The sequence below is a fragment of the Calypte anna genome, chromosome 3 (genome assembly GCF_003957555.1).
Source record: "Calypte anna isolate BGI_N300 chromosome 3, bCalAnn1_v1.p, whole genome shotgun sequence".
In the NCBI taxonomy this organism is placed as follows: domain Eukaryota; kingdom Metazoa; phylum Chordata; class Aves; order Apodiformes; family Trochilidae; genus Calypte; species Calypte anna.
The window spans coordinates 72,402,560-72,429,948 of NC_044246.1; the positions used below are offsets into that span (position 1 = coordinate 72,402,560).

At 39.1% G+C, this 27,389-nt stretch overlaps 1 protein-coding gene across 1 annotated transcript in view; it reads right to left on the reverse strand.

Annotated features, from left to right (window-relative positions):
- Nucleotides 1-27,389, reverse strand: part of LIN28B (lin-28 homolog B) — an 84,507-nt gene that overhangs the window by 18,144 nt on the left and 38,974 nt on the right. Inside the window, 1 exon segment of the mRNA XM_030448060.1 lies at nt 19,843-20,027. Within this exon segment, the coding sequence (XP_030303920.1) occupies nt 19,843-20,027 (185 nt within the window).

The window sequence follows — 27,389 nt, forward strand, 5'->3', positions numbered from 1 at the left end:
TTATGTGCCCCCCTTGATTTCAGCATGCTAAGCTTCCTTGAAGCTTTGTTTCATTCAGAGGCAGCTGTCTGCATTTCCATACCATAGCCTGCCTTTAGTCACTAGAGTTAAAATCACATGTGTATCAGTTGTAAAAATATCTGTAAAATTATTTTTCTTATGAAGTCTTATAGAATGAATTAGTTTATCTAATAACTGATGATGGTAACAAGGAAACCTTAAGCTGTCTTATAGAAAGAGGAGTCATCAATAAATCAGGACTTCAGTTGATCATATCACAATCTTTGTACAAAAGGAACTCTTGCTGGCAGAGTACAGACATCACTGTAGGGCTTTTTCATAAATTATTTTTTTAAAAACAACTGGTTGGTTTTCTGTTCTCGGTTTTTTAAGGTACTTGTTTCATTTTCTTAGTAGTGTAGAGTACTTGCAATAGAACTAGTTTGCTATCTGAACATAGCAAATTAGTGTTTTTAAACATACCTTTATACTTGATGAATGCTTTGAAAATTCAGATTCCTAGCAAAGACTAGGTAAATATGCCTGTCTGGAAATACCAGGGAATGTATGCTTTTCTTTTTTGGAAGACTGGAAAACAAAACATTGAATAACTTATATACTGTGTTTCACAAGGTTATTGGCACTAATGTGTATTTTTCAGCATTACACTACTACCAGCGGGTTTTATATAATCCTTTCTTTCTATTCAGTGAAAAAATTTCCTTTGAAGAACTGTCTTTAAGAAACCTGAATGCAACATTGACTTCTTGTGTATTACACACAAAACATTCTATAATTGATACATACAGTAAGAATATGGTTTCTGTTACTGTGTGTGAAATTTGTTATTTTTAACTTGTCACAAACAAAGCAGTTTATCATTTTAGTACTGAAGTTAAACTCAGTAACACACTTAGGAATATATGATGGATGTGAAACAGCAGAATACTACAACAGGAAATGTCAGGTTTAGTATGTTGCATCATTCACAGCAGTTAAAACTAATGCAACAGGCAAAAAAAAAAGATTTGCTTAGAGGAAGCTGGCAGGGAATGAACAGCTGTGATTGTACCACACGCTGCACTTCTCCAAGGCTACCACATGCATTTTGCAAGTTTTGAGTAGCAGCTGGAAAGGAGCTAAGAAATTACCACTGCATGCATGCTGCTCTGCCAAACTAGAAGTTAACAGCGAATTAAGAGTGATCACTACAGATTTTAAGGGTTGCTCTACAGTCCCACAGACATGTTGGGCACAGAGGTGAGGAATGCTGCTTACCTTCCCAGTCAGTCACCACTTTACTGGTACCATACAGTTTAACAGACAAGTTAATGGTGTGGTGGCACCAAAGGATTTTCTCCTCCTGTTTTCTTTCCCTGTCCAGGAAACCTCAAGCTGTGGCCCTGCTAAAAGCACAGACCCTCATTCTCGTGGGGAGCTGGTGTGCAGTGGGATCTGGTATTTAACTCTGCATGGCAGCTGGACAGGGGAAGCTTGAATAGAAAAGGCCTTGCCTAGAACCTTCTGTGAGGTCTTGATGATGCCTATTTAAATGTCTGGCCTTTCAGAGGCCAAACCCAACTCTCTGCAGGGTTTTGTGATCCTGACACTTTCCTCCGGTATACTCTGTGGGCTCTTAAATCACCAACTGCTACCAATGAGGGCAGTACCTGTATCATTCCTACTACAGGGCCCACAAAGCCAGCATCAATCATCACATTGCAGGGAATGTCAGAGAGCACATTTCATGTTGAAATGCCTCCAAATAAACCCACCAAATGCTGGTACCAAGAGGCATCCCCCCACTCTGCCACCACCCTATCCATTCACTCCTCAGTACCTTTTCTTTTTCATGATGAGTTTCTCTCCCTTGTGCTCCCTGAACTGACTCTCTTGAGGGATTAGATCAGCACCAGCAATCCTGCAGGGAGAAGACCAAAAATCTGCCTGGGGGTACATGGCAGCCAGCCCCTGATAATGTGAAACTGCACTCTGGCAAAGATCTGGCTTACAGAGTCAGGGGCAGCATCCCTTTTTAAAAAGTCACAGTTCCCCTACAGGAAAAAAAATAAATAGGGATTCAATCTGTTAAAGCTGTCCAGTACCTGGGAAATTCTCATTTCTTCAGCTTTTCTAGCACAGTACAGAAAAGACAACAATAAAAATACCTAGTATGCTCTACACCTAAAGCTAGAGTGGTATTGTTTTTTTGACATTTACAGTGTTTCAACAGTGTCTCTCTAACAAGGAAAAACACCTGGAAAGGTATAATTTGTCAGTCACAACAACAACAAAAAAATCAGCTGAACTGTGAAGCACATCTACCTGAGCCTTTGGCTGAAGAGTTTTAGGACAATTGTTTGGGAGAGTTATGGCAAGCCTGGACCAGATGTACTTGAATTCCAGCTGTGTGTGCCCAGGGGATATTTGCATGTGAAGACAGAGTCCTGAAATGTGCCTATATATTAATGGACAAAAGCATGGGATAAAGAACCAGACACTGGAAGCTTATGCTCTTTTGACATTCAGCATGTATTATTTACAAGCACATACAAAGGGAAAAAAAATCTCAGGAAGTTCAATGCCTACATTGATTATAACCTAAATGTACACTTCTACTGTGTGTTTGAGAACACCACTACTGATGCAAGACATTTTAAGTTAACCCCCAAAAATGAAGTAATCTGTCTTGAAGCACCCCTGAAAAAGGGTATAGCTTGAGGTTGTAGCGAGGCCACCTCTGTACCTTCCCCATCTGCTAAGGGGTACATAGCAATCCAATTACATGTGCTAGGGGAATGCTGACCTGACCAGACTACAGACTTCATCTCTCTTCCAGAGAGGCTCTTTTCCTCTGTGGACACTGCAGCACAGGCAGAATTAAGTTACTGGCATGCTTTGCCAAACAGGTCTCTAGGGCTGCATCTATTATGACATCCTCAGAAGAAATCTCCTTGACACACTGTTGACCATCTCAGCAGTCTCAGCCCGTGGGTGTGTTTGGCAGTGTCACAAGAGCTGCCTGTCTGAAATACGAAGAAGTCAATTTCCCAAGTGTCCACCTTTTAATAGTGTCATGCAGCTCATCTTTTCCCAGGAGGGGACACCCTGGGATACCAGAGCCTGCTTATCCACATCCCACGGGGCAGCAGCAAAACCCCTACCTTTAGGCCACACACATGCCTTCCTTCCTCACACAGTCTGTGCACAGCCACTGAAAAAGAGCTCTGCCTGTCCCCAGCATTATGCAGAAGTCACAGCACACCTACATGGAGCTTGGTCCTTGGTGCCAAGCCATTCCGTCACCAGATTTCAGGGCAACCAAGGTGGTGGCATACATCATTTTTGCTGGCTTTCCCAAGGAACATGTAACCCACTACATGCAGCACACAGAGTGCCTGGGGCTCCTGGGCAGCTACAATGGGGTGAGCACCCAACCTGCCCTGGCAGAACTGAATACCAGCTGGCCAAAGCCCTGGGCACTCATATATATCCTTGACAAAGTGCAAAGCAGAGGGCTACAACCTGTGCTGCTTTGTCTCTGGCTCAGCTCACAACTGACCCACCTTTGGCACTCCACTTCCTCTCGATCCTGTGAAATATGCACAATATTAAGAAACTTGTCTAAATATTCCTCATTTACCTAAGGGGAAAATAGGGGTGAAAAAAAGGTGAGTACCACAATGTGCCTGATTCTGAACAGAAGTATGCTGAAGACCTGTCTATTGCCATTGGAAATCATCCGTCAGCAGAAAGCATAAGGTCAGAGCCAGCCCTACCTCCCTCTGCCACGGAGAGGTGAGCACTTCTCACCCAGAACTTCAATCCAGTCAGCCCCAGTCCTACAGACACATAGTTCATACCCCAGCACTCCCTTTTACCACATTTCTTCCATATTTCTCACACCCATACTTTTACTTCCATTATGATTCTTCTCCTAATTGTCGCACTTAGCTTTTGCATACTGATATGCATGGTCCATTTCAGAAGCTAGAAATGGCTACTTCAAAAAATTAAGATCTTTAAACTGACAAACTTGAACTACCATTTAATATAGCAGTGCCTTTTTGGCTTTTTTAATATATTTGTTTCAAGTTTTTACACATAAACCTGATCCCGCACAATTTTTTTCCCCTCTTCTTTAAAGAAATTTCAATCTGCTGTAAGAAAACAATTCCAAGTGAAATGAAAATGGGTTTATATGCCACACCCAAACTGTAGTCCTCTACAGTGTAACAAAACATTCAAGCTCAAGCAAATTTACCACCTGCTACCATAGAGAGGGACCATGGTGATATCCTGTTCCCAACACGGAATCTCATTATAGCAGCCAGATGTTTCCACTACGGTGATTGTTGTGCACTCAGTGTCACAACTGATTTCCAGTATTAAAACCACCTTAAAATTTATACACTTTTCCACTTACAGTCTCAACCATAATCTGCAAGTCAAGATTTTTTTTCCAGAGTTGTTAAAACTCTCAACTGACCTTCTTATACGCCCATATACTGACCAGTTAACTGAGCGTAGATGCAAAAAGCACACGTCATGACATGGTTACTTGTGTTGTTGCCTGGCCTAATTAGAGCAAGCTAACACAGCTATATCTATATATAATATATAATTGTTATATATTATATATAAAATATATAGTATATTTTTAAATTTATATAGTTTTATTTTACATATTATTATATATTACATCTTATTATATATAATACATATTTACATTTATATTTATACTGCTTCTTTTAGTCTGATACCCCATACTGCAAAATAGGAGTAAAGCAATGTACTCTGGGATGCATCAGCAGAGTGAACCAGAGGAGAAAGATGCATGTGCTGTGGCCATGCTGGCTGCACAGACATAAACTAGGGACTTTCTGGCTGGTTAGAGGAAGATGTCCTATTAATGCAACAGATGCAGCATCTTTTAGATGAAGCCAGTCATGGAGAGTCTTGGCTTCCAGTGACTGTAATGAACTAAACCATGTTACAAAGCCATGATTTGCCATACTCCACAGCATGATGGCTTCTACCAAGCTCACCTGGTGGAAGTTGGGCATACAAAGAGAGTACCACTGTCAGTATAAGAAAGAAGCTCTAATCAGCTTCTCTCAGCTTTACCTTGGAACTATAAAAACTGAATTTGTTTTGGGTTTGATTTTTTTTGTTGGTTGTTTGATTTTTATTAAGTCAATGAGGTCATCAACATGTACAACTCCTTATGAACTGTTCTTAATAAAAGTCACTTCATTTTTATTCTATTTTCTTCAATGCAGCTGATATAACCTTTCATAAATATACTGTGTATATATTTATGTGTACACATATGTATACACATATATATGCGTATGAAGCACGTTTATACAACAGATTAATAAAATTTAATAAGATCTTTTGGCTCTTCATAGTTAAAGTCAACATACAAAATGCATCTTAACATTATAAGAGCGTAAAGACTATTATTGTACCAAATTCAAAAGCTTTCAAACTTGATTCATTCATATTCTTTGCAAGAAGGAAGCAAGAAATTTGGGTCATTAAGAAAAATGAGATACTTAAAGATTTTATGGATAGCCTGAAGTATCTCCTAGATGTTCATGTTTACCTAGCAGTTAAGATCTATAAGAACTGCTTACAAAGAAAAGCAATATGCTGCTTTGCTGGTGTCTCATGCAAATCAGCAGCCAGAAGCAGAGGAGGAGCACAAAAGCTGTTACTCCCTTCAACAAAAAAGGTCCCCAATAATCCAGATTTCTGAAACCCTCTGAGCTTGACTGCATTACTACAAGAGAGTATTTTCTGGCAAATTCTCATTTTGAAAAGGAGGGGGGCAGTGCAGGCTAAACCCTAGAAAGCAAAGCAGAAGAAATCATCTCTTTATGGCAGTTTGTGCTGAGGAAGTGACTCAGCTGAGGCAAACTGCAGAGTCCATTTGGAGACAGGGATTCCAACAGCACTGGGGCTGCAGTCAGAAATCTGGTGCAGCTGCACTGTTACAAATTTCACATGAGCCTGAAAATACTGTTCTGATCACTTCTGTCTTGTGCTGCAGCAATTCTTTGTTGTGAAAAGAACATGTGATAAAACTGAGGATATGTTCTCTATTTCCCACACAGATCGAGAAAAAAAAAGCAGGGTTTCATCATAAAAGTCAAATATAATTTCTAAGTAATTTAAAATGGTATTGTAACTTTTATGAGTTTTGAATTCTTCCTTCCTCCTACTCAACAAGCAGTCTACTCTGCCTTGCAAGCTACTGCACACAAAACTTGGGAGGCAATTCTTAGTACATGTAGAACTAATGAAACAATAATTAAGAGAAGAAAATCCTCCAGCACCCCAAAGCAGTTTTTAATTTGTAGATCTCGAGTATCTATAGACTCCTTTTGAAGAGTGAGTTACAAAACAGTTAAGAAAAGCAGACTTGTGGACAGAACGTTTGAATCAAACAGCATGAAACAAGAGTATACATACCTACAACAAAAAATTCTGAGGAAGTCTTTAGATTAAAAAGTGTGTGTGTGTGTCACTGCTCTCTAACAATTCAAATAGCCAAGAAGCACAATTATCACCGTAATCAAAACCAACAGTGATTTTAGGTATTGTATGGACTAAGGAGGAAACCAGTTCTGCATGTAAGAGTTTACCAATCTAAACAGAACAGAGGGGCAGTACAGAAAGGGCTTTGGCTAGCAAGAAAGTTATTTTAAGTCATGTCAGGTGCAATGTAGTTGTGTACCTTTTTCCTTTTTTAATCAAGGGGTTCTCTGTTCCTTCACAATGATCCATGTGTTTTCACAAGTGGGTAACCAAAGCTGTTCTGTAAAACCAAATTAGCTCTCCATCCATTGATCACATGAACTTATTTTAACCACAGAAAGGGATGAAGTTTTCACCCCCAAAATTCAAACAGGAAACAGGTTTCAAGATAAAACAGCTTTCAGTGTTGGTCCTGCCCCTTCAAACGCTCCCTGTTTCCCCTGTGCCTGTGGTAATCCTGGGTATCTGGGCTATGGCTGGTTGGGGCATTACCATCAAGGAGGCAGGACACACCAGGTCACAGTGGGACTGCTGGGGTCACCAGGCACACCCGGCCACAAAAGCCCTCGCAGATGGCAGAGCTTCTCCAACCACCCTTGTGGAATGGCAGGAAGGAAGCAGATTGGACTGGTGGCTGCATCATGGGAACCACCATAGGCTGAGGCACCCCACAACAGCTCCTCCTGCCTTCCCTTCTTTTCCTTTCATGAAAGAGGAAGAACTGATGGAGATCATTTGGCTCAACTTCCCCTCAGGTGCAAGTTAGGGCTAAAAGCTACAAAAGGAAGGGTTTTAGAATCTAGAGGAAGAGTTTGGAAAGTTTCAAGCTTGCAAAGGGGTTTGAATCTCATATCCTCCAGCATCAAAGGAACAACAGTAACATGGAGGTTAGACCAAGGCTGTATGCTTGAGGTTAGCTGTATTTCATAGTACTTTACTTTAATTTGTTAGCCATACGTATAGGAGAAGTACAATAATCCATACACTGTTAATTAGAGCCTGAACTGTGGCATATCCATCAACTTTTGTTTCCTTCCCTGCTAGGTGGGTTTAATCTGCTGAAACACCAGTCTGGCTTTTGCATGTGAATCTGAGATCACTTTTATGTGCAATTTAAACACGTAAGAAAGAAATGCAATTGCTTACACAAATGCTTGAACTTGCATAATTTTCAGATGTAGAAAGGTATCTTTTTCATGATAATACAATCTGAAATTGACTGTACAGATAATAGATGAAGTCCTTATTCTTCTAAAAATACATACTAATAAATTTCCAACTATGAACAAGAACAGATAGTGCTATTTTGTTTTAAATCGATTTATAATCTATGAAAAAACATCCCCCAATGAAAAGTTTACATTGGAAAATAATTCATGTTTGAAAAGCTGTAACAAACAAACAAAAAAAGCTTACAAATGCTTCTAAGCATCACAGTCAGTAAATTTTAATACGGGAATACTTTTTCCCGTGTTCTGAAAGCACCTGTATTTTTCAATGACAGTACAAAGTCTTTAGCAGTCCACAAGCAAAATTCAAGTTCCACAACTTAATATTGCTGCTTGTAAGAAACAGAGCTAATTAAGTGCATACACACTGTATGATCAGATCTTAAATTATTATCCTAAAAAATGCTGCAAAAAAGCATTTAGTATAGAAAGTATAGTGTGTGTTTATTCTGAACAGGCTTTATATTTCTCTAAAAAAAAAAAAAAAATATTCCCTAGTGTTAATGTTCTCAAATAATATAAATTGCTTGCATCAACAAACACAGTACAATTAGCTTGTTACCCCTGAACTGAGTTTAAAATAAGCAAATTGTTTGATGACTTTGATGTTTTCCACCCAAAATGTGCTGGCTAATTTTTCCATTCCAGTTCCCATTCCAATCTTTTAACTGCCTTAATCTCCTGCCCTCAGATGTTGACCTCCTAAGAACTGAGGTCATAGGTTAGCACAGACAGACCTCAAAAGATCTGGACTATCAATTCATGCCTGAGAGATTTCTCTTCCACAAAAGAACCACTAAAAAAGCAAATTCCAAAATCCAGCTCCACAGGCTGCATAAACTATAAACTTGTTGATATCTTACATTCATAAATATTCTAAATAGATTGTATCAAAACAGTATGAATTAATTTCTGTAGGATACAAAAATAAATAAAACCAATGGCATTGACGCTGAATTCTGACTGAACTCCAAAGATAATAAAGTAAGGATTTAGACAGGAGAGAATTAAGAGTCAGCATTGTCAACCATAGATACATGTTTTAAATGTTTCTAATATCTAGATTTGAATGTAGCATTTTTCTACACCAGGCATTTTTAAACATGCTTTGTTTTCTTGTAAAGGTGAAAGTACGAGATTAGGTAACTCAGAAAATGAAACAGCACCAGTTTGTACAAATTTTAATGACTCTTAGTGACACTACTACCTCATTTTCTTTCCATGATCAGCCATACAACAGATTCCTTGCTGCTTGGTCACTGAGTGCACAGCTCTCATTAAAAAAATACCAGATGTTTCTCTTCTATACATAGATGAAATGTATAGATGGTTGAGAAGAAAGATAACCTCATGAGGCTCCAGTGAGTTACAAATACATGGATAACAAGAATGAACTATTTGATAAAGTTATTTCTGAGCTTCAAGTACAATTTGTGTATTACACAAAGTACATAAGGACAAAAATTCTAAAAGCAAAGTGATTAATGATACTCCCACATTTAATAACGACATCCCACTGAACTATTTAAAAAAAGTAAATTAAAACACTTCATGGTTTTCTAAAGTGCTTAGCACATTTCAAGTAATTATTAAAAGATGTAGTCACATATTCCTAGCAATTATTGTTAACCATGATTCTCCAAAAATATATCAAAGCACAAAGACATGAAAAAATAGTCTGATCAACAGCAAATTAAAGATTTTTCATATAGTTACTAGAAAGAAGTAACTTACAACAACTCCTTCAGGAAAAGCAATGTAAATAAGATGAAGCCATTAAAAGGGTAAAGAAATAAGCTTAAATTTGAGCTATATACAATTTCTAATCCTATTGGCAATGACTGAGGATTTCCTCCCATTGACGACAGAAGTAACACTGAATAATTTTATAGAACAACTCATCTCCTTATCCAGACACAGGCTGACAAACACTGTGTTGTTTTGTTTTACATTACTAGCTTAGCACAACAAAAAGGTAAAGGTACTACTCTTAAACACTAGCAAATCTGAAGCTGACTTTGAAACATTGAACTATTTCAGCTTTTTGTATTGGTCAAAAGATACCCATTTATCATTGAGGAAATCAAAGCATTCTGGTTAAACTTTGATGCAATGGCTGTTGCAACATTAATTGCAGACAATGAAAAAAGAGCAGTCTGTGGTTTGCTATTGTTTCCAGAGCTGTCTGAAGTAAATTAAATGCTTAGCATTTAAACTGTCCAACAGCTGAAGGAGTAAACCACCAACCAACTTTTAGGCTAAAGCCCTTCAACACCAGACCAGCACAATTTAAATCAATTTTCATACTTTCAACTACTCATTGTAAAAGCTCTAGTGCCAGGAGACTCAACACCAGTAGGATTATAAATGAATGGAGATCAAAGACAAGAAATTGTTTAGCTCACTCCCATATTTCATAGTGACCCTTCACAACTCTTTCCTCCTTAACCATTCCACTGCTCTGTTACTGAGCAAACCCAGCTCCCTCTGCTCCATCAATAACACTGATCTCTGCTCACTATCCCTCCAGCTCAGCCATGGCCACCTTTGTTCTCTCTTCTACGTGTGTGTGTAATTCCTTCTGTGAAACCAGTCCCTTCATCCTCCTCTCACAGTGTCAGACTAAAGCCAGACCAAATTCCCAAGCCTGGCAGCTAGTCAGAGAAGCATTCAAGGCTGGTTTTCTACCCATTACATTCAAAAGAGAAGGAAACAATTTATGTGTAGTAACAGCCTGTGAACTGACGTGTGAGTTCTCTTATGTGGCCTTTTATCATTTACTGCATGAAACATTAAATAGTTATTGTATACCATTTCTGTAGCCTACTCAAAGCAATGCTTGGACTCACCACTAAATCCAGCTAAATCTTGAACATAATACAGAAGTACCGTTGAGGCTCTCACCAAGGTATCTTCATGCATTACAAATATTAATTTACCTTTTCTATGAAATTGCGTAGTAGTTTAATCACTCTCAATGAAACGCAAAGGATTCTGCAGCACAAGAAAAATCCAAAATCAGTTTCCAGAGGAGCCTTATTCTAGGTGGCTGGTTTGAAATATTAGAGTACCTAGAGCACTATTATTTAAGCACCTGATATGTTTAGGGAAAAGCTCAAACTGAGCAGCTGTTACAGCTGGGTGTATTTGCTGGTTCTGCAAAAGAAATTCCCAAATGTCATGCTTGTCATCTGGTAAACAAGGAACACACAATAATCAGGCTACTGCAAAAAGTGACATTTCACATCAACCCTCCCAGATCTGTGGGAATCACCTCAGTCTTCACATGACTGCAAAGCAGGGCATCAGCTCCTTGTGCATTAGCTCTTGATTTGCAGCAATCCTTCAAAATGGAAGAAACTTTGATTCAATCCCTGTCCATCATGTAGGGGTGGGAATCAGGTTTCCCTGCACCCCCTGAAGAGTGCCCTACCTACCAGCTTTGAGGTGATTATTTGGAGACTGGGAAAATGCTGTACTTCTCTTTCCTCTCCTCCATGTTTGTGGTTTTATATTTCATATTCCTGTGCCTTTCCTATCCATTCTCCTTGAAATACCTTCCTGTCACCCTGCCTGGGGGGACTGTGGATCATAGAATGGTTTGGGTTGGAAGGGACATTAGAGATCATCAAGACACAACCCTTCTGCACAGACAGGGGTCCCACTAGACCAGGTTACACAAGGCCTCATCCAACCTGGTCTTAAACACTTCCAGGGAAGGGGCATCACCAACCTCCCTAGGCAACCTATTCCAGTATCTTACTACCTGCATGGTGAAGCCATGACCTAAACCTACCCTCTCTGAGTTTAAAACCATTACCCCTTGTCCTATCACTAAACTCTCTGGTGAAAAGACCCTCTCCAACTTTCTGTAGACCCCTTCAGGCTGCTATAAGGCCTCCCCAGAGCCTTCTCTTCTCCAGGCTGAGGAGGATTTCTATTTGGGCTCCACTGTCTCTTCTCTCAACAGCTTCTCATAACCAGAAGCAGCAACTGCAAGGTCCCGCTCAGTCCTGCTACTGCCCAGGGGAAGATATCACATTGCCATGCAGGGCTGGCTTAAGGCAGTACTTTTTTTTTTCAAAAATAACCTACCTTTGCTGGTGTAAATATGCCCTTAAAGCCGCGATTCCTCTCAGGACACGGCCTGTATGTTATTACCTGCTTGAGAAGTGCTCTAGCACATTGCAGGTGCACTTAGGGGGCTGTGCAGAGTGGGAACAGCAGTACCGTGCCTGCACCAACACTACACAGATGACTACCTGCATGACACATCCCTCTTACACAATGAGCAGCTGAGTTTTTTGACAAAATACGAAATTGAAGTAAATTCACACTTTAAAATGATTCATATTTAAGTAGGTTTGATCTTTAAGCGTCAAGGACAGAAACACGAAAAAACAGCTAATAAAAGAAACAGCTGTAGATATTTGGAATTCTATTACTGCACAGACTTTCATTAATTTGAAGTTAAAGGGCTCCAGAACTTTTATTTCATAACAAGAGCTTCAGATTCACCAACAGCAGTAAATCAAAGGTGATGTTTTGGGAATATATGATTTAGCAGCTATGCTACAATTCAGTTTTCTCCAACCTCCAAGTTCATAGTATCGTTTGTAACAGGCCAAAATACATGGTAAATGTTTCCATCATCTGGAATCACCATTCTAATCTTTACTCAGTGTTATATATTTATTACGTGCTTTGTGTATGTTTGCTAGGTGATGCTGGAGCTCAACACATCAAGGAAGCAAGGAAGCACAACTGCTTTACTAAAATAAGAGATTTGGGGTTTAAGTATTTACACTGAACATTTTTTGTAGTGAAATATGGCCTAGGCTGTGTGCCTCTTTTTAAAGGGCAGTTCTGTTCCCAGTTCATTGATAGCTATAGCACAGCACACGAGCAAAAGCAGCAAAGTCTGTAATCAGAGTGAACATCAACAGAACAAAATGTCCACAGTCAGGTAAATCTTTTCAAATCACAGTATTAAGTATTTACTTAAGTATTTACTGAGCTGAAAATATATGCACTCTTTTGTTTATTCTTGTCTCCTTCAAAGTAGTATAGTAGTAAGAAATTAAATGGTGAGAGATAAATTCCAGTTAAGGAAACAGTTATATTTGGAAGACTTTTAGAATCAGAAATTATGTTTTGTAAATTATTTACTGAAACACTTTTATCGTATACTCCGCTGAAATTAGGCATAATCTCTGTTAAATTAAGCAAAGTTCTCAATTCTTTCTTGCTGCTTTTTTTCTTAGATATGGGAAATCATTACTACAGGTAAGACTCCTGATCTGACCATTAGGTATATCAGTACACCAGAGCACAGGCCTGAATATATGCTGGTACTTTTTGTAAATTAAAATAAGGCCTTCCCTGGATGAAAGAGGGTGAAATAATAAGAAAGGAGACCTGAGAAGACATCTATCAAAGCAAAAATATTCAGCATTCCAAAACCACTATATGTACTTAAGAAACCCATCTGTTGTGCAGGGACAGCTTTACTCTACATGAGGCTGCATAAAAACCACCCTTTCCTACTCACTTCATCTGTTCCTTGTACATTTTCAGAAATTTATCTACTTACTTTAGCATCAAATTTGGATTTGTTACTGTAAAAATGACGAAAAATTTGGGTCTTATCTCTTCTTAAGTGTATATGCATACAAATGAATACCAAAGACAGCTTTATTCAGGGTCTAATCTGTTCTTAATACAAGCCTGCAATGAAGAAAATGAGGCTTAGATACCATGGACTGCTATCACTTTCACCAGGTTGCCAGCTCGTGCTTTAGCACAGAAATTTGTGTTCAATTGAAGCACATGAATAGCCCTATCAGAAGGCACATGAAAAGAAAGTGCATATTTTTGTGTGATTTATTGATCTGTATGCCTAGCTACAAAGCCCAGTTCCTGCCTGTACCTGAGAGCCAGATGCATGGTCATGCAAGTTCACCAGCAACACAGGATCTGAGAAGAGCCCTGACTTTCAAGCTGCCTTGTGATGAATTTGGTAGTTAAACTGTGTGAAACCAGAAAATGGCCTTTCAGATGAACGAGGAATTGCCTGGATCACCACTCCACACCCTGCAGAGTAACTCTAACTGACCTCAGTGTCTCAGAAAAAGCGTAGCTGTGAGGAATAAAATTAAGCTTTGTAGCCTGCATCTAACTATGGGCTTTGCAAATTACAGTTCTTGATATTTAAAGATTCAGAATGGGATTTCCTCCATGTTTCTAAAAGAGAAAACCTTTTATTCAAACATTATACATATTGTAATGCAGAACTGTAACCACTTCTACACTTGTCTCCAACATTCAAGTACTGATGTTTTGGCTCAGCATCCTGGCTCCCAACTGAGCTACAGAAAAAGGCAGGAAAAGAAATCCTAGTGAGGAAGGCAACTCTTGATGTTGTGTGCTGGATCTGGGAGTAGGAGCTAAGCTATCCATGGCTTGTTGTCTTCAGAAAGGTGGTTTTCCTGATGGTGCCCTCACTTTGGGGCATATACCATAGCTCTACACCTGGCATTTCCAGAAGACTGAAGTTTAACTACACCCTAGGATGGAGATGGATGGTGTCACATGGACACCAAATGTATGGTCCACACACAATGGGTGCCATTCACCAGTGGCAGTTCTTTAGGCTTTCCTCCCTTAAGCCATCTTCCTTTCACCTTTTGGTAAAGAAAATACATGGTCTTGCAGATCTGACCCTGTTCTAATCGGGCTGGATGGACCAAGTCTTGGAAGCAACACCATGTGATTAGTATTCAGAAAGGCTGTGGCTGCTGAGTTCTCTTAAACAAAGATGGATGATGTAGAGATTTTAACAAGGGCTGTCTAATGAATATATGCAGTAACACTTTTCAGAGGCTTTTAATTTGGATGGGTCTCCACAAAGACAAGGAAAGATTAAGCCCCCACCCTAGAGATCCATCTCCAAGCCAGCTTTAAAGCCTGCTATCCACAGCGTCAAGTGGCAGCTATTTTTAAAAGTTACCTATTTTTTAACCCTATTAATAAAGCCCTCTGGTTTTATCCCACTCTTAGAAAAACCTGAACCGTTGCTAAACCTTCCAAGAAGTTGTCAGCCTGAACAAAAGAGCAAGTATGGAAAACCATCCCTAATGATAGCAGCCCAAAGATATAATCTTCTTATAGTACTAGAGTAGTGCAAAGCTCTCAGGCTTTTTGGTTTTTGATTTAACTAGCAGCATTCTGCTGCTCCTGTTGCAAGCAGTTCATACTAATTTAGTGACTTATTATGGCACCGTCAGCAAATACCAATAATAAGATCACACAGGAAAGCACATCTCAGACTGGTGTTTACCCTATTGCAATGCTGTATTTTTAAGAAATCTGTGTAAAAGCCATGAAACTTCTGCATTACTTCTGTGCCAGCTTCCACTTTAGAGAATGGCAGAACTGTGAATGCAATCTACTTCTCAGATGAGAAAAATTCAACTCTTTGATAGGGATGTCCTGACACCATTTTGTGCCAAAGGCTACAACTACCCAAAATTATCATGTTTCTCTGGACCCTCTTGCTTCACTTGCCTCCCAGTTAGCTCTGGTGCTGCTCAGGACCTGCCCAGAGTGTGTTCCTGGGGCTGGGGTGAGGGTAGGAGCTGATGTTGCTCCTGTGCCATATCTGGGTGCACTGAACACCACCCTGGACTTGCCTCCCAGCTGATGGTTTTTCTCTACCCACTCTGTCCCTCCCCATCCATCCACTAAGCAGAGTTTTCATGAGCTTTTCCCTTTCCAGTGCTAATTCAGGGCTCTCCTTCACAGCCCATACCACCCCCATTATTCATGTATCCTTCACAAAAATTTGTCCAGCCCGAGCCATAGGAGGCTTTTCTACGGACAGTAAATCACACACTTGGGCATGATTCAGTCCATAGAGATACAACTGATACAATTTCAAGTTTGAAGTGACTTTGTATCATGTAACTTTTCCATCCTACACTGGCTCTCCTAACTTCAATCCCTATGACCTCCACAGAACTCCACCATGCTGTCATCCCTGCCTGCATTACATTTGTTCATTGGCTGATTGTGCAGACCATGAGCTTTTAAAGATGAAGATGTGACTATTACAGTCTGATTTCAGATACTCTGCAGAATGTCTTCAGATATTAAATCCATTTTCTCTCTGACTCAGAGAGATAGTTCATCAGGGAAGTATTTTTTTCTTTTGTCACAGACCCATCCCCCCATACCTTTTATTCACTTGAAAATGCTGTTGGTCGTGTGCAGGAGTCACTGGCAAACACCATTTATTGCATCCTAACATAAAACTATTTCTTTCTACACGTCTCTCCTTAATAGATGTCTATTTTTTTTGCTTCCATTTTGGTGTAAATAGTTCAAAAACCAAAGTAGAAAAATAAGGGTGTCATCCTCCCTGTCCCCCTTGAATGTTCTATATCAAGCAAGTGTGAAGTTGAGCAGATACAGCCCTACAGACACAGCTAAGGAAGCATCCAAATTGGGGTTCTACCAGAAATATTTACAGATACTGGACAATACCTTTATGTCCCAAACATAACTGTAGCTTCTACTCCCGTGAACACCATGCATCACCTTTGTTAATACTGTGCCACAGATATTTATTTAAATGTATACTGCACTAGAGAATATTTTCCCAGCAATATAAATTTATAATAATAACATTGCATTAAAAACTACAATTGATAAAATGGTCCTTTACTCAGTTTCATTTTAGGTCATGTACTGGGCGTGGTTTTTTAAAAAAAAACCATTTTTTTTTCCTTTCTCCCATTTTCCTCCTTCAAACCTTGTCTGGGATGGTGGGCTAGGTTTTGAACTAATTTATTCTACTCTAAATCAAGATTTCACAGACCTGCCTACAAGTTACTGAGCAGGTGATTAAGGTGTGAACGCAGAGTACTTTATCTATTTTGCATCAGCTCCCTGAGGTCATTCCTGGAGAGCTGCACAGCATCCTTTTGTGTCAAAGCTGAGCAAAACACACTGCATTCAGCATGTGTTAGGAGCTGCAGTGAAGGGAGCCACAACCTGCCACGGTGTAATGTGTTGCTAATTCATCCCCTGGCTTACTACCATAGACTCCAGTCCCAAGAGCTGCCACTTTGCATCTTTGCCAGAAAACACCATTTCTGAAACCAGCATTTCTCAGATGCAAATCCCAGCCAAGTGTCATCTGGAGACCTCCCCTCTAGCTCAAATTACTCTAGACATTGAAAAAAATATACAGTTTGTAAGACATGGATATTACAATAATAATGTAATAATGTTTAACCGTGACACTTAAAGTCAGGGAACCTGAAGTCTGTGGGCTGCTTACAGCCAGTTTAATTTCACTTGGACCACAGAAGACTTTCCCTTCCTTGTACTGGAGTGCACTAGCTTGTTGGCTGAGAAAGATGCCAAAGCGGCCAACATCACCAACAGCAATTATAAAGCCTTCCCACCCATACCATAATATTACCATGGCCCATAGCAATGCTGAAGGCAAAGTATTATGTTTCTGTCCCTATGTCAACAACATGGCAGTCACAGATAACTGTGGAAGCACCACAAAATCTACCATGTAAAGCACCAGTATTTAGTAACCTTAGTGTCATGACTCCCCCCCCCATATTTCTGCTTTTCCCTTTCTTTTTTCTAACCTTTGCTATCTCTGTCAGGCTTCCCTTTCGCCTTGTATTCCACCTACATCATAACTAGAGTCACGGGACCCATTCATAAAGGTAAAAGCTGAGGCTTGGCCCTCACACTGTTACACTGGACATGTAGAAAAGAGACAAACACAAGAATGGAGAATTGGCTTTCATAAATAGAGATGGTTCTCACAGCACAAAAGCAATCTTCAAAACATATTCCACTACACACGTTGGAGATGTACTTTTTTTTACTGGGTAGGTGTTCAATCAAAACTCATTTTCCTTCAAGCAGAAGACACTGCTCCTTACTGAGTGATAAAGTCAATAATACTTCAGACATTTCAAATTTCAAACTTCTTGGTATCTTATGACTTAAGCATAAGAATTTCGAGACAGAAGTGGGTAGATGTTTTTGCCCACGTTTTCATATTCAAATTAGTTCAATTTAATTTTAAATTTTTCCTTCTTTAAAGGCAAGTGAACATGAAAGAGTACATTGTCTAATGAATCACCCCTCTGCACTGTTTTTTAGGGTGTCTGTTCAGTTTTTTCTATCCTTTAGCTATGAAAAACATCACTGAAAGTAGGGCTTATCTTACCTAACTTTAGAGACTTTTAAGGGAAGCATCTACAACAAACATCAGAGCTAAACTCCCTTTGTAGTCCCTAAAGAGAAGCAGCCACAAGTCAAGATTCATCCCAATACTTTACACACTTCTCTAGGATGAAATTAATAGCACTCTGAAAGTAATGCTTCCCTTGCATTGACTATACTGTGCACTATATATATCTACATTTGTTCAAATCCCTGCTTTCTTAAATAGGTAGTTTTTCCTGGTCTACTTACAACCTGTTGATTTAAATTCCAAGGTTTTTGAAGCAGGAACTTTTCTTTCTTCATACATGTGCAACGAACAGGTCAACAGCACCATGACTGTCTGACTGTGGCCTTTATTTGCTGCCATAGTATGAATCATCAATAACAACGGTAATGCTAATATCTTAAATTGATTAGTAATTACAGTCCATGGAAAACCAATGGTTTAAATAAGAACTACACTGGAAGTGTAGCAAGAAAGAGACCCAAAAAAAAATTTCACAGTTTCACAGCCACCGCATGCAACACAACTCCAAAGGGCCAGATATGGTGAGCAATCAAAAAGAAAGCTTTGTCCTGCTTACAAAGTGTTTCCTTGTTGTGGTTATGACTCTCTGATCTGTTACAGCAGCAATAAATTTTGTTCATGGCCTTTAGCTTCTACAAAGAAGGTGAAAAAGGGACAACCACCACGCTGTCTCCAGTCCCTAATTAAAAAAAAAAAAAGAGGACGGAGGAAAAAAAAAAAAAAAGAAGCCTTTTGAATGAAGGTGGGGAGGACAAGTGGAGTTCATCTGTAGCCAGCAAAGGCTTCTCATTCCTCCATTTTTTGTGCCTAGGCTACTCTGCCTTTCCAGGTGACCCCCTCTTTTCCAAGCTACTCTTCACTTTAGTTTTTGCAATGGCAGAGAACCACCTCTCAGTCATGCCATACACCAAATACTGCAAGAAAACTTTGGGGGATAGGATGTTCTTACTAGGATCCTTCACAAATTATATATTCCTCTTGATCTCAAGTCATTATAGCTACTGAGCTGGGCAATACCATCAGGGAGAAAGGGAGATCTATCTAAATACAAGAGGTTTTGGGGCAGAAGGCTGTCTTTGGGGAAAAAAGTGAAGGTGGCTTCATAGTAAAGAGAATTCTACAACTTCAAGACATCATGGGCAGACAGTAAAGTAAAACAGTGCAAGTCACAGCTGCACTTGTATATAAAGTAGTGAAACTCTCAAGACTAACCTGGAATTTGAAAAATATTGCTAGATCAGTGCTTCAGACCACCAAGCATTAAAAATTTTAGAAACACCTGATATTCCATTGACTAAATCAAAATATAAGTAATCAAATGTACATCTCAAAATTGGCTGCACTGCCTGTACTTTCACCTGTTTAAAACTGCTGATGCACAGTTTAAAACCCCACTGCAAACAACTGTATCTTTAGCATGCACAATTCTCACCTAAACATGGCATTAATTCACCTGTATTCAGACTGACCTCTCTTCTCAGTCTTTTCTAAACAGTTCTCAGTCTATTTTCAAAATAATACTGCATTCCTTTGCAGGCTCCCTCTAATTCAATAAAACCTTCTCAAGCAAAACCAATCAAGTAGATGATTTATGTAGTTGTACAGATATAGCTTAGTAAGTTTAACCAAATTACTAGGCTACATGTAAAAGCCAAATTTACACAGAAGGGATTTCTTTCACAAATGAAGAAATGCTGGAATCATAATTTCAAGAAAAAATTGCAAAGGGAAAAAAAAAGGGGGGGGAGGGGAGGGGGAATAGCAAAGCAAGGTAATTACCTATCTCCCTTTGGTTTTCTTTTTTGTACTGTCTTCCCTTTGGGTCGTCTTTCACTTCCTAAACAGGGGCTCCCACCAGGGCCTGTTACCCGTATTGATTCAAGGCCTTTGGAAGATTTCTTAAAAGTAAATTCCACTGGTTCTCCTTCTTTTAGGCTTCTAAATCCTTCCATGTAAAGCTTGCTCTGTAAATAGGAAAAATACTCTTGGTTACCATTGCCTTAAAAACAACAGTTACATTCATAATCATCAAGACAGATTATCCTATCTACTATCCTAAAATACATACAGGTTGATAATAGTTTCCCCTGCATGAGCTCAGCAGATGACACTGCAAATCAGAGTCCTGGATAGGCTGAAAACACTATTTAACACTAAACAAGTAACAAGAACCTACTCCAGTATCAAAAAAACTAAAGTAACATTTTCCTTTTCTGTGATGAATGCTAGATGTAAGAAATAGGGGGAAAAAAACAGCAAAAAAAAAGCTGTGCTCTTAAAACCCCCTGTCTAACAGGTATTGGGAACTGAAAAGGCTTTTTTAACAAAAGGGAAAAAAATGGTCACTGCAGAGCAAATTTGTTGAAGATAAAAATTAGCATTCATATTCCTTGTGTCTAGGACATGACTCTGCTGCTCTGAAAATGACCAAAGATACAATGAGCATGAGAGACATGAGGAAGGCACTCTGAACAAAGTCCACCAAAACGGACTAGTAAGCTGCTATAATTTCTGTTCACTACCTCAAGAATCCTACCTAGATGGCTTAATTTAGGTATAGATCTGTATTTTCATTCACAGAAAAGGAAATTATTATCATCAGGGCAACTGAAATAAATACTGATAAAAATCTTTTTATTACAATGTAGCAGCAAAATCTTAGACAAGACGAAGTCAAGAGGAACTCAAACTGGGTTTGAAACAATGAAAATTTTTATCTCAGTTGCTAATAAATTATGTACAATAAAAAATCTGCATCCCAGGACAAATCTGGTTACTTAATTCTTTAAAAAAATGATCATAAATTTAAGTGAGGCAGGTGTTTTGGGGGGAAAGATAAAATTATAGATACTGGTAGCACAAAAGCTTTATTTTAGAAGTTACACATTAAATGAATGAGATCAGCTGGATTCACACAGAAAATTACAAAATCTGTCAATTTCCAAACAAGTGTTTTTGCAGGAGAGTGAAAACATATTTTCTTCCTTTGTTCATAAATTCTTCATCACAAAGAGAAAAATGTAACCTGGCTGATCCTTACACTGCTCTCCAGCACTGGCTTTGTTGAACCATGGAGTGAAGAGGGGAACCTTCACTGCAGGTGCCATCCCACTCAGTCACATGTCAAAAAGAGGCAAACAACAGTCAACCCTGTGAGTCACTTTTTAGTTTCTAAACTGTTTAGTTTCTAAAGAGAGACATCACTGCAAAGTCGATTTCCTATAGTACTAATGGACTAACTTAAAAATTATAACGATTTAAATATTTCCTTAATTGAAGTATGTGAAAGCACATGTACTTTTGCTTCCAAAACCCAAAGTATCAGACCAGTTCCCACTTTCTACCAAGCATCAACAAGGCACTACCAGTGACAGTGGAACTACTTAAGCACTTATAGAAAGCTCCATATACAGCTGGAGGTTGGAATTGCTCATCCAGTTGTACAGCTCTAGTACACATGGCTTCTGCATCAAATGTTTTAACAGTGTGAAGCATAAGACAAATAGCTGACTTTCTAGGTAAGCAGCTGAGCACTATGTAAGCAGAAACAGGGCACCAGGGTGACAGAGGGACACACATGAAAGAAGAAACATGATCTTTCCAGCTCCCTTCTGACCCCCAACTTTCTGTGATTATCTTTTGCCTGAATCAGAAGCTTAACTGTTTTTAGAAATGAAAACACAAGGTATAAAAAAGGAAATATGGACATTTCCTCACTAATATGACTAGAAGATAGTAATTCCACATAAACCAATAAAACAAACCACCCAGAAAGGCAATAGTATTGCAAGCAAGCCCTCCACTTTGAAATGTCTGTATAGCAATAAGGGAACTTGGTCACTATGAAGAAACATCCAAGTTCAGAATATGGCCAAAGAAGACACACACCACAGGCACTTGAGAAATGGTGGAGTCCATCCACACTTTTCAGTCTTCAGCAGCCACCAGGGAAAATATTGCTGAAAAAAACTGAACTCCATGTATTTTGTCCCAAAATAAAACACATAGTTAAATGTTCTAAAACTAGGTAACCATCACAACACAGGTGGGTGCTAATCACAAGGGGAGCCTCAAGAAAATAAACATAAGCCCTTATTTCTCAGGAGCACTGAACATGGCATGGATGCTTCTGTCTTTTTGTTTAATTACAACTTAATGAAGATATAGTTAAGTCCCAGCATAACTTACATGTTTTTTCTGAGTTTCATTGTTATAAAACAAATGCCAAAAGGTTGACATCTGATATGCACATAACATTATGCCTTCTACTTTATTTCAAAAGACAGACTTATTTTAAAAGCAACCTGAACCAGGTCATTAACGCTGGAAAATGTTCTTATTTTTCTCATTTCATTTTTAGCAACAGAAATTTTACTTCTAAATGAAGCACAATTACCAGAGGGATGTTTTAATATATTTAAAAGTCAAGGTAATGAACAACTATGCTTTCATATATAACATTATGCAAGTGTACATCTTTTGCATGGTTTTTTTCAAGAAGTTTAATGTTAAAAAATTAAAGAAGAAAATGTTAAAAAAAACCCCACTCCAAATTACTTGCACAGCACTCCAATACACTTCAACAGCTTTTCAGTGTTATAGATGGATTTGGTGCCATCTGACTTACTGTGTAAATCAGCCAGCTCATGGTGAGATTCTTTTGAGGGTGCAATAACAATTCAAAGCCACAGTGAAAAAAATGGCATTTGGAAACCAGCAAAACAAATCTAAAACCTGAATCCCTTTTAAATTGTCTGAAGAGTTGGACAAAAAAATGTCTGTGAAGTTGATAATTTAATGTTGAGAGACCTAGCTCAGTATTTTCCTCACATTACTTAAACAAATAAAACCCACACAATTAAAAGCAGCCAGAGTTTCAAGTCAGTGAACCATTTCTAGAGCCCTGAATGGGGGTGGTATGGGCACATGGCCAATGAACAAAGGGAAAAACTTAAAAGCAACATGCTTTTCCTTCTTTCTTTCTCTTTCAGCTGTCAAAGACTTTGCTGTTATTTTTACCAGCAGTCTACACAGAGATTTCAGACTAGATTTTTTTAGTTTCTTTTTTAACTTGACAGTGCCATTTATGGTTTTTATAAGTATCTCATTATTTCTTTGTACTTTAGCCTATAAAGTGAGGTCAGACACCTCTGCCGTAAGCAATGGCTTGCTCCAAAATGCTGGCAATTTTGTAAAAGTATTAGCAGCAACAAAAAATAAGAGTGGAAAAATCCATACTCCCAAGTTCTTGGAAAGCATTTCCTACTGTGAAACAAAATTAAAAACATAACAAAAAAACTGTATTAGCAAGATGGTACCAAAAAAAAAAAAAAAAAAAAAAAAAAAAAAAAAAAAAAAGAAAAGAAAAGAAAAGAAAGTAGCATTTCCTGCACAGTGTCAGGGAGTGCTTAAAACTCACTGGGCTGTCCAAAAGAAAGGAAGTTTGGAATTAAGGCTTATTACAGGGGCCCGATCACCTCTGCTATGTGTGCATTACTTATATTAATGTGTGGGGATTGAAGTGCCTCCTCACAACTTCTCTGACATTTCTAGTCAGGGCTGCAAACAACTTCTGTCACAGACATTGAATTCTTATTTTTTGTGGGGTGCAGAGAGGGGGACTTATTTAGAGGCTTTCTGCTTAGATCGTTTATTCTCTGTATCTCCCATTTCTGCCTCTTTTTATCTAGTGATTGATTGATTGTTCACTACAGTGACCAGATGCCACCAGTATGCTGGGTTTCCCAAAGTAAGAAAACTGTTTCCCCTCCAAAATTATCTACAATTAAATCCAGACATGAAGGAAAGCACATCCTGAAGCCCAAGCACATTGAAGATTGTAAGAAATTACCTCCAGAACCACCTTGTACAGTGCTAACAAGACATAGCAAACTTCAACTAAAGCAAGAGTACCAAGTAAGAGTAAGATCATGGATTTTTGCAGACAGAATGTTAAAACAAACAAAAATCCACTACACTGAGCAACAGCTCATCCTAGGAGCAATGAGCAGCTCTGCTGTATTTAAGTAGAATTCGAAGGCCAGGCACCCACGAGACAACTCACCATTGCTCCCGCTGACCTCAAGGGCTTTTCCCTGCACCTAGAGGCTTATCTTGAACCAAATCTGGCACTTCTTCATTCTCACCATAAGCCAATTTAACTCACTAATCTGACAGGAAACAACCTCAGTTTAAAAAGGGTAGGGGGAGGATAAGAGGAAGAAGAAACAGGGACAGATTTTAGTTTTTTCCAGTAAGCTAAATCTGTTCACAGAAAGGTTCAATGGGCTCCAGGACACACAGCAGGAATGGCAGCTTTTGAGATCAGAGTGTGTACTTTGATATTTTAAATAGAAAAAACCCAAAAAACGTCCAGTATTATTGATTATTTTTTAAAGTGCAACATTATATATGTTAACTTTAAATGTAAAGCTATAAATCACTATTTCTCCAAGACTTGTACTTAACTCTTAGGCAATGAAGAGCCATGCAGACTACATGTATACAGCATTTATTAGACATGGTGAGCTATTTAAAGTCATTTTACATTAAGAAAATAACTTGTACATCAGTAGTTACCACAATTCAGCTGGTACACTGCAATTCCACATCCTTATTACCCTGAATTTGTTTCTGTCTTGAATTTCCACCTCAACTGCAGTCATGTTCATAACCTCGTTCCCATTTATCATCCCCGTCACTGCACCATTACTCCTCTTACCAAGAGGTGTGCAAAAGTATTTATTTAGCTTCTGAGCAAAAGGCTCTAATTCAAAACCACCCTCTCTAACACATCAGGAGAATTTCTTCTTTATTTATTTGTATCTAAAGAAACCCTTACTCACTGTTTAAACTCTTAAAAATTAACTCAGCTTAATGCTTTCAGTTCTTGTTCCACCACAACTTCCACAAAGTAACTTCCTTTCCTAATCTACTTCTTCCTTTTGCAGTATCTTTCCTCTATCAGTATCCCTCTGAGGAGAAAGTTATTTTCTAGAAGGATCAAGTAAATTCCCACAATTCTCCTTTTCCTTTACTTGGGATTCAAATTGAACCTTTTCTCCACTTAAGTCTCCAACATTTCAGCTTTCCTATGTTCACTAACCAATTCTCCAGATTTAACAAATGTCCACCTTAAAGACCTGATAGTCTTTTTATCATCTCATTTAACTTAAACCAAATTAATATAGTTCCTGTTTTGTCTTTGTTTTTCTAACAATCAGATTTTCTCTAAGACTGGCAATTCCTTCCTAGTCCAAAATAACAGCACTTTTATTCTGAATTATTCTTTTGGTAAGAAAACTACTGTCTGTCATCTACAGAAATATAATTTGTGCTTAAATATAATGTTACTATTCTTACAAGTATTCCTCTCATAATATTGTTATTAAATCGTCTGTGTATAAATCCTAAGCTAGAGGTCTATAACAGATCTTTCATCATTCCTTCCCAAAGTGATCTGACCAAACAGATTCTACTGTGTCAATGCTACTGTTTGCTTCTTTACATAAAGTATAGGAAAGCCAAGTGCACATCCTGCATATGGGTCGGGGCAATTCCAAGCACAAATACAGGCTGGGCAATTAATTGATTGTGAGCAGTCCTGAAGCGAAGGACTTGGGGATGTTGGTTGATAAGAAGCTCAACATGAACCCGCAATGTGCACCTGCAGCACAGAAACCCAACTGTACCCTGGGCTGCATCAAAAGAAACCTGGCCAGCAAGTTGAGCAAAGTGATCCCGCTCCTCTATTCTGCTCTCATGTGACCCCACCTAGAGTATTGTGTCCAGTTCTTGAGCCCCCAACACAAAAAGGACATGAATATGTGGAGGAGTCCAAAGAAGGGCTACAAAGATGTTCAAAAAAGTGGAGCACTTCTATGAAGATGGGCTGAGAGACTTGAGGTTATTCAGCCTGGAGAAGGGGAGGCTCTGGGGAGACCTTACAGCAGCCTTCCAGTACCTGAAGAGCATCTATGAGAAAACTGGGAATGGATTTTTTGCTAGGGTGTGTAGCAGCAGGACAAGGGATAATGGCCTTTAACTGGAAGAGTATAGATTTAGATGGGTTATTAGGAAGAAATTCTTTCCTGTGAGGGTGGTGAGACACTGGCACAGGTTGCCCAGAGAAGCTGTGGATGCCCCATCCCTGGCAGTGTTCAAGGTCAGGTTGGATGGGGCTTTGAGCAACCTGGTCTAGTGGAAGGTATCCCTGCCAATGGAGGAGAGTTGGAACTAGGTGATCTCTAAGGTCCCTTCCAAACCATTTTAAGATTCTATAAGCTTAATGGTGAGAACACACTATGGCCGTGATTCACTTGTTATAAAAAGTACACTGAATATAGTGGAACACAATTCTCCTTTAACAGACCTAAAAATCATCCAATTTCAGTGTAGATTGTCCCATAAACATGGGTGAAAGTGTAAATGCACAAGAAGGCACCAGTAGAAAGCACAGACTCAATGGTAGAGTTGTTCCATCTAAAACTAAGCCAAAATTCCCTTCAGATTTACTACACCTTTCTGGTGTCATTAACCGCATTTTCAGAAACAACTGCACCACCTCTACTTTCCATGCCTGCCCTAAAATGTCTGTAAGCTTTGTTTCTGTGCTCCTCTATACACCCCCATGCATGGGAATAATGCCCCAGACCAGGAGACATTTTAGCTATATATCGGGTTCCTACCCACCTCCCTCACCACATCATAGCATCCCAAGAGTGTGCATATAATTAAAAGAAATTAAGTGCAGATTGTGCACTGCTAATTCAAGTGTAGCAGGACCTCTCTCTGCACACACACCTTTCCCTTCCCATGCAAAGAAGTAACCTGAAAGAGAGTTACATTTTTTTACTGCACACCCTTAACATCAACCCTCTGCGAAGCTGCCCTTATCCTTTAAATTTGACACTAATGAAAAACAGTACCAGGAAAATACTGAGAAAGCTGTTCATCCACCTTCTTTTCATACTGGCTTTACGCGAGAAAATGGAATGGTTCACGTCTTGCTGGTAAACAGAGGAATGGCTAACACTGTGGGCAACTAGAGGAGTCACAGGCTGACAGTGAAAAAGGCATTTCATACAAATGATTTGGCAAGTCAGCAGTACAGAGGGAGTCCTGAACCTGTTAAAAAAGTCCAGCTCGGGTTAATCACATGGCAAAATATATCCTGATTATACCAGCTTGTCTCTTCTTCCAGAAGTGTGGTGTAGCAAAGTAACAACTCTGCAGACCAATAGGGACTGACAGCTGAGGGGGAGGGGGGGGGGGGGAAGCTGGGATGTCTTGATGGATACAGGCTAAAATATACCCAGGTCAGAGAG